At 43.3% G+C, this 16,164-nt stretch overlaps 1 protein-coding gene across 1 annotated transcript in view; it reads left to right on the top strand.

The window, feature by feature from the left end:
- ABCA13 (ATP binding cassette subfamily A member 13) overlaps positions 1-16,164 on the top strand; it is a 230,961-nt gene that overhangs the window by 78,542 nt on the left and 136,255 nt on the right. The window contains exons 24-26 of the mRNA XM_077808719.1: positions 1,574-1,770; positions 3,550-3,707; positions 4,179-4,409. Coding sequence (XP_077664845.1) covers positions 1,574-1,770; positions 3,550-3,707; positions 4,179-4,409 — 586 coding nt within the window. The remainder of the gene's footprint in view (positions 1-1,573; positions 1,771-3,549; positions 3,708-4,178; positions 4,410-16,164) is intronic.

Genomic DNA, 16,164 nt, shown 5'->3' with positions numbered 1-16,164 from the left:
GTCTGAAGGCAGGAACAGCAAGTGGAGCTGGCGGGACATGTTGCTGCTTCCTGGGAGCTGCCTTAGGTAAGCACTTCCTGGAGCCTCCACCACCCAGCCCCCTTCCTGAGCACCCTCCTGCATCCCGAACATCTCATTTCTGGCCCCAGCCCAGAGCCCATACCCCATCGCACACCCCAAGCCCCTGCCACAGCTCGGAGACCCCTCCCACACTCCAAACCCCTCGGCCCCACCCCCCCAGCCTGGAGCCCTCTCCTGCACCCCAAGCCGTCATCCCCAGCCCCACCCCAGAGCTCTCACTCCCTCCCATACCCCAACCCTCTGCCACGGCCTGGTGAAAATGAGCGAGTGAGCGAGGGTGGGGGAGAGCGAGCGATAGGGGTGGTGATGATGGAGTGAGTGGGGGGCCGGGCCCCAGGGAAGGGTCAGGACATGGGTTGGGACTTGGGGGCAGGGCAAGAGTGTTCAGTTTTCTGCGATTAGAAAGTTGGTAACTCTAGGTTATACAAATATTAAATAATAATTCAGAGTCCTTGAACTATCCTCAGCTGTCCTTGAACTGTTCCCCACTCCCTCCAGATTCTTAGAGGGGCTAATCTAAAGCTTATTGAAATCAATGGAAGGACTCTCAGTGGCTTCACTGGAACATGGTTGAGGCCTATAATTTTGAATTCTTTTTTTCTTTAGCCTGTACAGAGGCCATTAAAAGTATATTTCAGGAGGTTGCCATTAAAAATAAGAATTTTTTTGATTATTACTATTACTACTTTTCAGTGGATACCAGAAGAAACTGAATAGTTATATATGCTGATCTGTACTTGAACTGCCCATGGATATTTTGCATACAAGTGACTTTTCGTCACTTTGCTGTGGGTTGGGATCATAGGCGTGGGAAGTAGGGGTGCGGGAGGGTGCTGCAGCACCCCCAGGTTTTATGCAGGGCTGCTGGCCCCAAGCCCAGGGCTCCACTCCCTGGCTTGGGTCCCGAGGGTTGGCCCCGCTCCCCAGACGCTGGCTCCGCACCCAGGGCTCTGCTCTCACCATGCCACCTGGGACTCTGCTCCCCAGCTCAGGACCTAGCCACTAGGCCCGTTCCCCAGCCGCTGGCTCCACACCCTGCACTCCACTCCCCAACCCTGCACCTGGGCCTCGGGTCCCGGCCGCCACCCCAGCTGCTGGCCTGGAGCTACGCACCTGGCCTCATCCACTGCTCCCAAGGCTCCACTCCCAGGACCCCATGCCTGGCCCACACTCCCAGGGCTCTGCTCCAGATCCCTCACTTGGGGTCCTGGCTGCCAGCCCCTGCCTGGGGCTCCGCTCCGGGCCCCACGCCAGCACCCAGCAGTGGCCACAGCCTCAGCCCCCTTAACCCTGTCTGGGTCCCCCCTTCCCAGAGACACAGCCCTGCTCCCAGACTCAGCTCTGGGGCGGGGGAGAAAGGGTAAGAGGGCTGGCTTTCAGCACCCCCACTACTCAAAATGTTCCAGCACCACTGGTTGGGATGATGTGGTAGTTGATCTGAAAAGGCTTGCAATTTTCAAAGGTCACGGTTTTATTTGTATTCTTATTCTAGAGCCCTGGAAGATGTGGATTTATCCCACCATCAGTTCAAACGTGTTGGAGCCCTGTCTGGGGGAATGAAAAGGAGACTCTCAATTGCTATTTCCTTTATTGGAAACTCAAAGACAGTTGTTCTAGATGAGCCCACGAGTGGTGTGGATCCATGTTCACGTCGGAGAATCTGGGACATTCTGTTGAAGTACAGGGCTGGTACAAAACTTATCTCATGTTCTGGTGAACATCCTTCCCAGGCAAAGGGTGGTTGAAAATAGTATTTTGCTTTCCAGTTGCTGAACAGAAATCCTAACAGAGATAACTGTTTCATTCAGCTGTTGAAATTTTAAAGCAGACAACTAAAATTCAAAGCTTACTTCTCTTTGTCTTCAGGAAAGATGGTTGATTTAGTTCAGTGGTTTTCAAACTTTTTTTTTTCTGGTGACCCAGTTGAAGAAAACAGTTGATGCCCGTGACCCAGTGGAGCAGGGGATGAGGGGTTTGGGATGCGGGAGGTGCTCAGGGCTGGGGCAGAGGGTTGGGGTGCAGGGGTGAGGGCTGCGGGGTGGGGCCAGGAATTAGGGTTTCAGGGTGTGGGAGGGGGTCAGGGCTCTGGGCTGGGGGTGCAGGCTCTGGGATGGGGCTGGGGTGAGGGGTTTGGGGTACAGGAAAGGGCTCTGGGTTGGGGAGAGACTCAGGGCTGTGGCAGGGTGCAGGAGGGGGTCTGGTCTGGGGGTGCAGGCTCTGGTGTGGGGCCGGGATGAGGAGTTTGGGGTGCAGGAAAGGGCTCTGGATTTGGGGGGGACTCAGGGCTGTGGTAGGGTGTGGGAGGGGTGCAGGCTCTGGGCTGGGGCTGGGATGAGGGGTTTCGGGTGCAGGAAAGGGCTCCGAGGTTCGGGGGGGAGCTGGTTCAGGGCTGTGGCAGGGGATTAGGGTGCAGGGTTGGGGCGTGTGCTTACCTCTGGCGGTTTCCAATCAGCGGCGCAGCTGGGGTGCAGAGGCAGGCTTCCCGCCTGTCCTGGCACTGCGGATGCGCTGCGCGCCAAAAACAGCCAGCAGCAGGTCCAAATCCTAGGCAGAGGTGTGCAAGTAGCTCCGTGCGGCTCTCGCAGGCATAGCCCCCGGTGCTCAAGGTGGGGGCAGCATGCGGAGTCCCATGGCCCCCCTCCCACCAAGGAGCCAGATCTGCTGGCCATTTCCAGGGCACAGCGCGGTGTCGGAACAGATAGGGACTAGCCTGCCTTAGCTCTGTAGCACCGCTGATGGGACTTTTAATGACCTGGTTGGCGGTGCTGACCAGAGCTGCTGCGACCCAGTCCCTTCCATTCCATGACCCAGTTCTGGGTCTTGAACCACGGTTTGAAAAATCTAGTGGATTTAATGCAAGATTCAATTTAGCTATGAGTCCATGCTGATCCTGCCCTGGATGAAAAGGGTTATCTCCTACTTTCATCACTGTTTGACTTTGCTTTTTCATTTTTGGGGGGCTCTTACTTTCCCATATGGCTGCATATATTTTTCTTCTAAAGAAAATACTCATCAGTCAAACCATTCCATTGATTTTCAAGTGTCCTGAGCTAAAACTGACTGTAGGAGGTAAGCTTCTGAGATAGCAGGCACCTCCCCTCCCTATTAGCTGGAATAAACCACAGTGAATGATCCCTTGAAACCGGCACCAGAGTTATGTGATTTTAAGAATCTCTTAATCTCACAAAACACCTTCTCAGCCTTGAAATTACAACTGCTTGTTGTTGTCTCTCTTAGATTCTAGTCCAAACTTTGCACTGTTTTATAATCTGTATAGTCTCAGTGAGTATGAATGGGACACATGTTAGCAGGCATTTTGTGTCTGTGTTCTGCATACTGAAGTACATGCTTGTACATTTATAGAATTACTATCGCCTCAAGTATCCTCCTGGAAAAAAAAAGTCTCTCTCATGCGAAAACATTTTAAAATAAAGTCTTAATCTGTGTGCACTGCTCTTCCTGGGGTAGGTTGCACCTTGATCTTCACCACTCACCATCTTGATGAGGCAGAAGTGCTCAGTGATCGCATTGCCATCCTGCAGCAGGGGCAGCTGAGGTGCTGTGGTCCTCCCTCTTATCTGAAGGAAACATATGGCCAGGGATACCGTCTAACACTCATAAAAAAGGTATGGTGACAGAATTGTGCACAATATGTACTTCCAGCTAAGAAAAGGTCATATCAATTATTCTGAGGGAACCTTGCAACGCTGCTAGTAATTTACATGCAAGATAAATGTGGTAATTCTTTTATCTTGTATAACCAGCAATGAAGGGAAGACTTGGTCTATTTAATACTGGTGTATAGTAAATGTTTTTCGCAACCTTCATAGTTGAATTAATTTGCACATAAAATAATCTAGCAACATAGTGAAAATTAGTAATTTTGATGATTTGCTGAATAGAGGACCAATCCTGGAATCCCTTACTCATGGTGAGTAGTCTCTTGCTCACAAGGTTAGACCCAGGAACTTCACTGGGACTACCCAATTGAGGAAGGGTTTCCAGCATTGGCCCCATATTTGTTTTCAGTTTGACCTGTTTTACAATTTTCTGATGGCATATAAACTCCATTTATTATTGTTTTCCTTTCTGCACAGCCTTCTTCATTTGAAATCGAGGATCCTGAGTACATCAGTCAAGTCACATCTCTGGTACAGTTCTATATACCAGAAGCATTCCTAAAAGAGAACAGTGGGAGTGAGCTGACCTATGTGATTCCAACGAAGGCAGATAAGGCCTTCTTTAATGGCCTCTTTCAGGCTATGGATGAAAACCTTGAACGTCTACATGTGACTGGCTATGGTATTTCAGATACCACCTTGGAAGAGGTACTTTGTTTCTCTCTCCATAGTAGCTGTCAGTGGTTAAAGATGCTCTTCTGGCTTCTATCTAACCTTCTTGACCATGTTTTTACTACCGAATATTTCAGGACAGGTTCCTGAGGGGCGAATGAAAGAGCATCTCATGTAGAATATAGATTTCAAATTTTGCTGTGTTATTTAAGGGCAACAACCACACTCTTCCCATAATTCATTCCAACAGCCTGATGTATCCTAAAGGGTTATATTGCCTTTTGGAAAGTTCTTCTCTATCTCAGCTGATCTCAGAACATATTTACATGACCTGGGCTTTAACCCCAAATCACTGTCAGTCCAAATCTCTTATTAACTCTTAGCATCAGAAAAAAATTGAGTTTTGAATTAACTGAGGATGAACTTCAGAAGGTTTGGCTGTACAGTTCAGATAACTCAAAAAAATTCTGTCTCTTCTCTGAATTCTATCTGAACTAACAAAACCTCAGGAGTTGGCAGAACTGGCCTGGAAATCTGACAAGAATAGCTGTTCTTGCAAATTTACTTCAGCTTCTAATCTGGCCAATGTGCCTGATGGGGGTTCATCATGACTGGTTTTGGCTCTGACATTATTTAACTGGTTATACCAGAGAATGAATTATTTCCATTACAAAATTCCCTGACCCATCATTACTCTAGTATCATAGTGTAGATCCTTAAAAAAAACAAAACACTTCCCTGTTTTTCACTGCTTGAAATGATGATATAAGAACAAAACTAATGTTTTTCAGTAGATGGGAGACCATATTTTCATTTGATGGCACAATCCACTCTGCAGCATTTCGTGGAAATATGATTTTTCCAGTGATCTCCTTTCTGTAAACAGCCCAAAGTGAGTCATGTACAAAAAGAAAACTTAGGATATGACCAAGAACAAAACAAATGCCAAGTATACAAAATGCACATTTTTTATGAGTTAGTGTCTCTTTAGATAGCTTACTATACACTGTGTGATAAACTTTCAATCATTTTATGTACCCAGTGCCCTAAGGGATGGGAAGGTATGTTGCATTATTAGCAGCCGTCTGAAGAGAATGTCATCTAGGGAAGACACTTCTCTTTTCTGTGTTTATGAAACAAAGACTCTGGAAAGCTTGTCATCTGGGACATTAATTATGTGTTGTAGCTTTGCAGCATGAACTATGCATGTGGAAAATAACTGCTAATGGTTTTTATATCTGACCCCATTATCTGGTTTGTAACACTGAGACTTTTTTTGTGTGCCAATTTAGAATTGACATTTTATTTTCAAATAAATACAAAAATCCACGTTCATACGAACAAACTTAGAATGATGAGAAATGCTTAGCTCCTGTTTACTAAGTACATTCAGTTCTGTGAAAGGGTTCATTGGAGCAGTGGTTCTCAACCAGGGGTACATCAACTCATCTAGATATTTGCCTAGTTTTACAACAGTCTACAGAAAAAGCACTAGCGAAGTCGGTACAAATGAAAATTTCATTCAGTGGCTTTTTATACCACTCTGTATACAAAACACTGAAATGTAAGTATAGTATTTATATTCCAATCAATTTATTTTATAATTATATGGTAAATATAAGAAAGCAAGCAATTTTGCAGTAACAGTGTGACGTGACACTTCTGCATTTTTATGTCTGATTTTGTAAGAAATTAGTTTTTAATTGAGGGGTACTCAAGACAAATCAGACTCCTGAAAGGAGTACAGTAGTCTGGAAAGGCTGAGAGCCACTGCATTGATGCATACATTAGAACAGCGGTTTTCAAACTTCATTGCACCAGGACCCCCTTCTGACCATAAAAATTACTATGTGACCCCAGGATGGGGGGACCGAAGACTGAGATCACCCGAGTCCCACTGCCCTGGGCGGGAGGTCCAAAGATGAAGCCCAAGAGCTTCTGCCCTAGATGGGGGGCATGTAATCTTAGCCCTGGGTGATGGGGTTTAGGCTTCAGACTTGCTGGGGCCCAAGGCTAACATCAGCCTGGGTGACCCCATTAAAATAGGGTCCTGACCCACAGTTTGAGAACCCCAGCCTTAGAACTATGTGAAGTGCTAAAAAAGTTGTTAAGACCCTTCATGTACCCTTCCGACACACAGGATATGTCTACACTGACCAGGTCAATGGATTGGGAGCTCAGGCTGTGGGGCTAAAAATAGAACATGAAAAAATAGGGGTTGCCATACCAACTAATGAGACTAATCAATTAAGGTGGGCTATTATCAGGAGAAAAAAAATTTGTAGTGATAATCAGGATGGCCCATTTCAAACAGTTGACAAGAAGGTGTGAGTAACAGTAGGGAGCAATTTAGCATGGGGAAATAGTTTGTGTAATGACTCATCCACTCCCAGTCTTTATTCAAGCCTAATTTAATGGTGTCCAGTTTGCAAATTAATTCCAGTTCTTCAGTTTCTCATTGGAGTCCGTTTTTGAAGTTTTTTTGTTGAATAATTGCAACTTTTAGGTTTGTAATTGAGTGTCCAGGTAGGTTGAAGTGTTTTCCGACTGGTTTTTCAGTGTTATAATTATTTATTCTTATTTGTGTCCATTTATTCTTTTGTGTAGAGACTGTCTGGTTTGGCCAATGTACATGGCAGAGGGGCATTGCTGGCACATGATGGCATATATCACATTGGTAGATATGCAGGTGAACGAGCCCCTGATAGTATGGCTGATGTGATTAGGTCCTGTGATGGTGTCCCTTGAATAGATATATGGACAGAGTTGGCAACCGGCTTGTTGCAAGGATAGGTTCCTGGGTTAGTGTTTTTGTTGTGTGGTGTGTGCTTGCTGGTGAGTATTTGCTTCAGGTTGGGGGTTGTCTATAAGTGAGGACTGGCCTGTCTCCCAAGATCTGTGAGAGTGAGGGATTATCCTTCAGGATAGGTTGTAGATCCTTGATGGTGCGCTGGAGAGGTTTTAGTTGGGGGCTGAAGGTGACAGCTAGTGGCGTTCTGTTACTTTCTTTGTTGGGCCTGTCCTGTAGCAGGTGACTTCTGGGTACTCTTCTGGCTCTGTCAATCTGTTTTTTCACTTCAGCAGGTGGGTATTCTAGTTTTAAGAATGCTTGATACAGATCTTGTAGGTGTTTGTCTCTGTCTGAGCGGCTGGAGCAAATGCGGTTGTATCTTTGAGCTTGGCTGTAGCCAATGGATCATGTGGTGTGGTCTGTATGAAAGCTGGAGTCATGTAGGCAAGTATAGTGGTCAGTAGGTTTCCAGTAGGTTGGTGTTTATGTGACCATCTCTTATTAGCACTGTAGTGTCCAGGAAGTGGATCTCTTGTGTGGGCTGGTCCAGGTTGAGGTTGTTGGTGGCATGGAAATTGTTGAAATCGTGGTGGAATTCCTCAAGGACTGCTTTTCCATGGGTCCAGATGATGAAGATGTCATCAATGTAGCGCAAGTAGAGTAGCGGCTTTTGGGGATGAGAGCTGAGGAAACGTTGTTCTAAGTCAGCCATGAAAATGTTGGCATACTGTGGGGCCATGTGGATACCCATAGCAGTGCCACTGACTTGAAAGGTATACATTGTCCCCAAATGCGAAATAATTGTGGGTGAGGACAAAGTCACAAAGTTCAGCCACCAGGTTTGCCGTGACATTATCGGGGATACTGTTCCTGACGGCTTGTAGTCCATCTTTGTGTGGAATGTTGGTGTAGAAGGCTTCTACATCCATAGTGGCCAGGATGGTGTTTTCTGGAAGATCATCAGTGGATTGTAGTTTCCTCAGGAACACCATCCTGGCCACTATGGATGTAGAAGCCCTCTACACCAACATTCCACACAAAAATGGACTACAAGCCATCAGGAACAGTATCCACGATAATGTCACGGCAAACCTGGTGGCTGAACTTTAGCCCATGAAAGCTTATGATCAAATAAATTTGTTAGTCTCTAAGGTGCCACAAGTACTCCTCGTTCTTTTTGCTGTTACAGACTAATACGGCTACCACTCTGGGACCTTCTTTTTGTTATATCTGAGGACAATTGCTAGCACAATGTGCTCCTGCAATAAGAGTAATAAAATCATAATAAAGATAATTTACAGGTTTTTATAACCATTCTTTAGAATGTAATGGTGAATGATATCCTTGTTGTAGAATTCTATGGGGTGAGTCAAAAAAGCCTATGAAAGACTGTCATTCTCTTTGAAATTATACAGGGTGATTTTAACTTTGAATGGAAAGGATATAATCTATTAAATTTTATAGGTGGTTAGAATATTCTCTATATGATTGGTTTCATCCTCTTGAATTCTATAGGACTTTTACATAAAGGGAAATTATAGCCCTACCACAGAAACCAATCATAGCAAACATATAACATTCATCAGCATATTTCTCTGGATCTTTCAGTTTAAAGGTACCTGCCCTTGGTTGTTTTCTGCAGAAAAGCAAATAAGCTTTGCTAAATGGCAACAGATACTGATACATCATGCAGTACCTTGAAGACTAACATGTTAATTTGTGGTGAATTCTGTCATCTCTGCACAGTCATCGTTAGCCATTGTTACCTTCATTCTCCATTTTCTTATCAAAAGCCTCTTTGCGCTGGCAAGTAAATGGATAGCACATAATAGTTCTACTGAGTCTATTCAAATAATTCAATCTGGAAACAAAGAACTCTGACTTTAAAAGGAAAATATATCAAGTTATTGTTTGTGTAGAGGTCCTACCCCCCGCCCCAACTCCCTGCTGTTTTTCAGTCCACTTGTTTTCAGAACACTTGTATGCTTTCAAAATCTTAACTCTTTAAGGGAGACCATATTGCCACTTATATCTAGGAAGCATCTTGTGAGTGGAAAACATGTCACTGGCACATCAAACCCATTCTTATCAACTTAGATACATTTGATTTTAACTTTTTTCTCCTTGTCTGAATTAGGAATAATATAATATAAATATAAGCAATAAGCCAAGAGTGGGAATTGGGGGAGAATCAGGACCATGATTTATTAAAATCACTACATAACGCTTACAGCTGGCTAGAGTATAACAAATCTGTTTCATGACAACTTTTGATTTTTTGAAATTTGTGTTCATTCTGCATTGGAATGTTCTTGCAAAATGGAATTGTGATGAAACGTCCATTTCCAGATTGAAAAGGTTTTCTGTTCAGACCTTTCTCTCTTGAAATGACCAGAAAGGCCATGCTGGATCACAGACCTCTTCCTGGCAAAATTTTGTTAAAATAGATACAGCTCCAGCAAATGTTTCACCTTCAACAAAACAGCAAGTTTCAATGAAAAAAACATTTCATCAAAAATGTTCGTCAGCTCTACTCACACTAATGTATCTGTTTCGTATGCTATTTGGGCTGTCTGCCTTACATCATGACCTCTCATTGATCCATGTCTAAAAGATATATGCTCTAGTTCAAACAGGAATTATTTTAGGGAAGTACTGCACTCTTTGTGATGTGGGAGATCAGCCTACATGATCACAAGTGGGTCCCTTGTGGCCTGAATCTACCAGTGACTTTGTTGTGAACCTGACTCTGGCTCTATGAAAGTGCAGGCAATTTCTTCTGGTAACTGTAAGCTGTGTAATGTGTCTCTTCTTCTGAGGCGGTGTCTATACTACACCTCTGTTTGGATTCAGGAGCGTGATTAGCAATTCACACTCAAGTGCTGTGCTGTATCTCCCCTTTGTGGATGTTGCAGGCATGAACTAAAAGGTTCCTATTTTGCGTTAATAGAGTCCAGCTATTTACACACTTCTAGCTCAAACTGTGGGCCATATAGATGAGCCCTGAATGTTACAGCTAAATAAGTGTGTTCCTGTTGTTTGCTAAACCTAGATCTCTTGTGCATTAGTTTCCCTATTGACACAGGAAATACAGTTAATGGCTATGAGCATACTCCTGCACCATTTAAATCTATGGGATATTTGCCATTGATTTCAGCTGCAGCCATAGGAGCATTCACTGTCTGAAGAAAGGATAAAAACAACACAAAAATGGAAAAAAGAGAGGATAATTGCATCAGTAGTTCTGACAGTGTTATATGTTTAAGATAAAATAGTAGTAGGAGTAAAGATTTTGATAATATTAAAGTACTTAAAAATCAAAACTGTCACAGGGATATTTGACCCACTACTTCCCAGGTTTCATTTAAAAATACAAATATACAGAGCCGTATAGGATTCAAACATTCCCAAATCTGGATCTGAATATTCTTAAAGCTGAAGATTTTCAGATCTGGAGTTTTGATTGAGGGCTATCTCTATTTTTTTTTTAAAAAAAAGATAAAAAAGCAAAATGTGTAACATTCTTCCCAATCCACTCATATGTTTGTGGGAACTTCAGTGGTTTCTAGTACAAGAACAAGAGATTACAGTAGGGAAAATGTATTTAACCTTTAAGCACCATTTCCCTACTATTTTGGCTATATGTATTGATTATTTTTTCTACCTTCTCTTCTGTTGTTCTATATTTCCTGGGCTATATTGACTCTGGTTCCATCATGTTATCTCCCAGGATCTTTGCTGCCCTTTCATCAACAGGTTCTTGGCCAGTAGCCATTTTCTAATATAAAAATTAAATGAGCACATACAGGACTTAACAGTTTTGTTTTTACAGTGGAAATTGAGATAAGTGGGACTGCAAAACCCTAAAATGCTGCTGAAATAGTAGCTTGATACTTTGTTTGCAAGAACAGTCTACAACTTTTCATCATCCTCTTCAACCTCTCCCTCATCCTCCACCATCTGCTTCTATTTTCTTCTCTCGTCCTCGTTAAGGAAGCTTCCTTTCCTCCCATCACTTAAAGGCACAGATCTGCACTGAGATGGCACAGGGGGGTCCATGACTTCCTTCCCGAAATCTCCCCTCCTACTTCAGAGATGATGCTAGCGCTGGCAGTAGCATTTTGGTTCTGTTCCCAGGTCTGTCACAGACTTTCCTTTGGGACATTGGGCAAATTACAGTCTGTGTGGTTTAGTTTCCATCTGTGTTATGCTTATAAGAAGCATATGGGATTTTTTCAGGGGAAAAGGCAATACGCCACATGTATTGAAGACACTACAATTAGCATATGCATTCAATCACACCACACGTATACACAAACAGTCGCGCCAGTCGATGTTAGTTACCAGTCCAGAGTCCAGATCAATCTAGTCGTCAGCTAGGTTGACCACGGGTAGGTAGGAGGCGGGTTCAGTCGATCGCGACGCGATGCTCCTGGGAAGTCTTGGCAGGACGAACCCAAAGTTTCATGGCAAGGCACCCTGTTTATATAGTGATTTTCCTTCATTGGGACCAATGAGTTTTGCACTGTCACACTGTAATCAATTGTTGTTTGAGTGCTTGTTTTCTTAAATTGTCCTTCTCATCCTTTATCTTGTTCTGTCATTAAGTTCCTCAGGGAGTTATCCCATGCTGTTTTTTAATTACAGCTATCTTGTCCCCATTGATAGGTGCCTGTTTCATTTTTAGTGTCATCAATCTGCCCTCCTTTGACATTTTAATAGGCCTGTGTTACAGCCTCCTGGCGCCCTTGCATCTGTCTCTGGTTCCTCCATAGACCATCTGGTTCAGTGATGGCCTTCACACTTATCTCTTAACACACACACTCCTCATTCACACACACAACAAAATTAATTTACACAGAATATTTTGAACAGGAAAATCAAGTTGCAATGCAAAAGAAAAACAATCATTAACTTCTTTTAATTATTTTAAAATTCTAAACCTACAACAAACCTCAAAGGTCTGTCGCTGCCTTGAAATCAGTCCAGACACAGATTCTGGCTGATGTATCTCTACCCATTGGCACATTAGGCCATTCCTTTCTGCTATTCAAAAAGGGTGGCTGGCAGGATATGATCAAATCATACACCAATACATTTAATACATACTACATTATTATCTCATTATTTATTCATCATTTTAAATTATGCAAAATACAAAGATAAAATCCTACTACTACATCTGTACAGTAGGGACAGTGATAAGCTCCTGACTCTCAGGGGAGCTGAAGATAAATTCATTAATGTTTGTGATATGTTCAGATATCATGGTGGGGGACTGAGGTACTTAATTAGGGGTGTTTGCTTTGGTTTTTAGTTATGAGCTTCTCGCTTTGCAATACTGGAAATTTGGTGCACAGCAGTGACATCAAACCATCCCACAGGAGCCAATCAAGATATGGGTTTGGACAGTCAGTGTCCACCTATAGGCTCTAATACAGAAACAGCGTGAGACACTTAACTTCCTCTGTCCTTGAACTAATGGCCAAAACCATTCACTTAAAGTTGCCGTGTAGCTAGGCAGTCCGTCATCGCTATTAAACAGCAATTATATTGACTAAACAAAACATAATCCTTGTAGCTAGCAGACCACAGTGGAGCAAGAAAGTGCCTTTCCTCAAAGCTAATGTATTTCAAATTGATTGGCTTTTATTATCCATTGTATAGTGGACTCCTTAGCTACTATGCGCTTTTGTTATAGCCAATATTGGAATCCTTTGTGGGAGCAATTAAATATGGCCATGAACATTTTTTAACATTGTTATAATCAGAATTTGATGTGCACTCCCAAACAGGAGGTTTAAGCGAGAGAGAGTCAAAGTTGCTCATAATTTTAGTGAAAGCTCTGTTTTAAAGGTGCTCAGGAGAGGTATATGCTCCGCTGAATTGATGTGCAAGCTTACACTGGAAGCAAAATCTGAAATTTTAGACACAAATTTGGAGTTTCTAGGCCATGCTGTGTTGTTACAGATGGCTCTGGGGGGAAAATACTTCAGAAAAGAGCTTATTTTTCAGCATCTCCTATCTCAGGTATATCTTGGGCCAAATTCACTGTTGACAAAATTGAATGTGGGCCTACTTACCCCACTAGTGGATGTATTTTGGTTTCTTTTCTGGTTAATCTAAAATCCTCCCCCAGACCTCCTGAGCCTTCTCTTCTCCCTCTCCCCCACCACAAAATTAATTTGTGGCCTAGGGAGAAAACGTGAATTTACAGAGGGAACATATACTTGTAAGGACGTTTTTGAGTTTTTATTGATTTATCAGGCTTACAATAAGAAGTGAGTGAGTGTCTTAACACCTCTTAAGTCACTACTAACAATCTACTGTAGTATTCCAGCACCTCTAACCCCCACTATTCTAACTCTGAAATTCCTGCTGACTTAAGGTGTAGAAACAGGATCAAGCCCAGTAGAGTAGGTCTCAGGCAAATCTAGTGGACACACTGTGTGTAACATTTACATGTGCCTCTTAGGGTATGTTAGCACCAAAATTAAAAATCCGTGGCTGGCCTGTGCCAGCTGACTTGGGGTGTAGGGCTATTTAGTTGCAGTGTAAACCTCCCATCTCACAGGATCCTAGAGCCCGGGCTCCACTCCAGGACTGGAAGTCTACACTGCAATTAAACAGCCCCGCAGCATGAGCCCCATAGACCAGCCGCAGGTGCTAACTGCAGTGTAGACATATATTTAGGTTATTAAACCCATGGAAAATATTACTGCTATTTTTTAAAAATACTTCCACGAGCTTCTCTCCATCTCTTCCTTAGGGGCTTCTGCCCTTCAGATGCACTGATGGAAATTACATGCCTGTCACTTTGATTAAAATACGCTAACATCCCTCAAAGAAGACCCTCTGATCTTCTTTTAAAATCTGATTAATCGTTCGTGGTGTTTGAGTGCAGATGGCAACTGCATTTGCTACAAAATGTACATTTTAACTTTATTTCAGCAGAATTCCTGCTCTCAAAGGGCTAAATCATCCTTTCCACTTCCATGAGTGGAGAGGGCCAAGACGAGCCGATCTAGTCGGGGGAGGGTAGAGTTGGGGAGATTGCCCACCCACTTCTGCTAGCCGTGTGGAAGCTCTTTTGCTAGTGTTACAAGGCGTCAGCACTCTGGAGAGTTTTGTGGGTTGGGCCTGGAATGTAAGGAGATAGGACGGGGAACTGGCTACTGTCTGCAGCACTGTCCCTTGCTGAGCCCACGGAGTTCAACTTGGAATACCAGTGGGGAATTAGTGCTGCTTCGAGTGCGCGTTAACTCTGGACCCCATGTGTCCTATGACTCCACACCTGGGAGACTCAGTAAATGACAGTAGGGTTGTTGAAAGAGCTATGCAATTAGAGGGCAGAGAGGACCAAAGAGCAGTGTGCTGGGGTCAGCAGCACTCCATATGGGTACTTCTGAATCCACGGAACATTTACCCCTCTCCACTGGAGGGAAAGCTCTTGCCCAAAGTAATTATACTGGATCAGTAAGTTATAGGAATGTTCCAGCAGAGTGGAGTGAGGTGGTACATCCTGGTCTGACGCCGTGGGTGATGGAGGGTGAAAGCCAGTTATGGCAAATAAGTCTCATTTCTCTTTTTATTTCACAAAAGGTATTTTTGAAGCTGCTGCAGTACACAGAGCAGAAGCCACAAGTTCCCCTGGCAGAGGAGTTGGGGCTCCCCCACATTAACAGCCCTGAATCAACCTACCAAAACTGTAAGTAGAAAATTAAGTTCTCCTTGAAAGCAACTGTGCTCATACAAGTAAGAGACTTGCAGCTAAACAGGCAAAAACTTTCCTAGGTTAGACAGCATGTGGAGATTGCCGTGGGCCCCATAGTGCTCTGGTAGTGCCCTTTTGTGTGCACATGAAGTAGCCAAATAATCCTTCTCAGATGATACACTTCATATTGCTCACTCTGACTAGGGGTATTTTGAACCAAGCTTTGTGTCCTCTGTCACAATAACCTACAGTCAAGGCTGTCACTATGGCATAGCACCTGTGCCAAAGAGAACTGTCACCTAATTGACACCATCCCTCACCAAGTGCAAACACTGTGGGTTGGGATTTACAAACCGTTCAGTGCTGGCTTAGCTCCACTCCCATTGAAATCTGTGGGAGTTTTATCACTGACTTCAATGGGACATTGAGTTCTTTTCAAAATCTCTCTAAATACCCTATAGTGACTTGTACATTAGATAATTAACTAGTCCTGTCTACTACTTTTCTTGTCATATACATATGGTGGTGGAGATGTGCATGAGGAATAAATGTGACAAGAGTTCTTCTGAAAAAAAACCAAACAAAATAAAATAAGAACAACAAAAACGCCATGAGAGATTAAAACAGTTGCTCGATTAAAAGGTACAGTTTGGGGTATCCCTTTATTTTATAACTGACATACAATTCTGTATTACTGAAGACTCCAATTAGATAACACCGTGCAGTTAGATTTGTTTCTCCTCTCTATGTTGCATTTTCATTAGGGTCTAAGAATTGCAGTTTCTATGGTAATCAATATTTGAACTATATTGTATCTATTAACATAAGCTATAATTACCAGCTAACCTTCCAGGATGTGTCTTCATTTGGTATTTGGCACATAATTAAAGAATTGGTAATTAGTTCCATATTTCTGAGGCTGATAAATTATAGTAAGAAAATATGGTGATAATGTCATTTCTATGGGAAGGAAGATGGAGGAGAAATTTTCATTCAAGGCTGATGACTGTCATTCATCATTAAGCACAGTTGTGAAGTGAAGGCATAAGGGCTTTGGAAATTGCTCATGAAAGCTATCCATCTCTGTTAGTTATTCAGAATATTCCATGGGCAATAGCTTGACCTGTATACTTTTGTCTCGGAAAGCAGACTCAAAGACAGTCAAAAACTTTCTTTCTCAGAGCAGTTCAATGGATTTTAGAAGGCCCAAAAGCAAATGGCTGGATTATTAAGAACACAGCTAGAGAGAATTTGGGTTAGAGAGTTGTTGTGATGATGCGTTCTAG

The sequence above is a fragment of the Eretmochelys imbricata genome, chromosome 2 (assembly GCF_965152235.1).
Source record: "Eretmochelys imbricata isolate rEreImb1 chromosome 2, rEreImb1.hap1, whole genome shotgun sequence".
Lineage (NCBI taxonomy): Eukaryota > Metazoa > Chordata > Testudines > Cheloniidae > Eretmochelys > Eretmochelys imbricata.
This window is presented reverse-complemented; position numbering and strand designations above follow the sequence as displayed.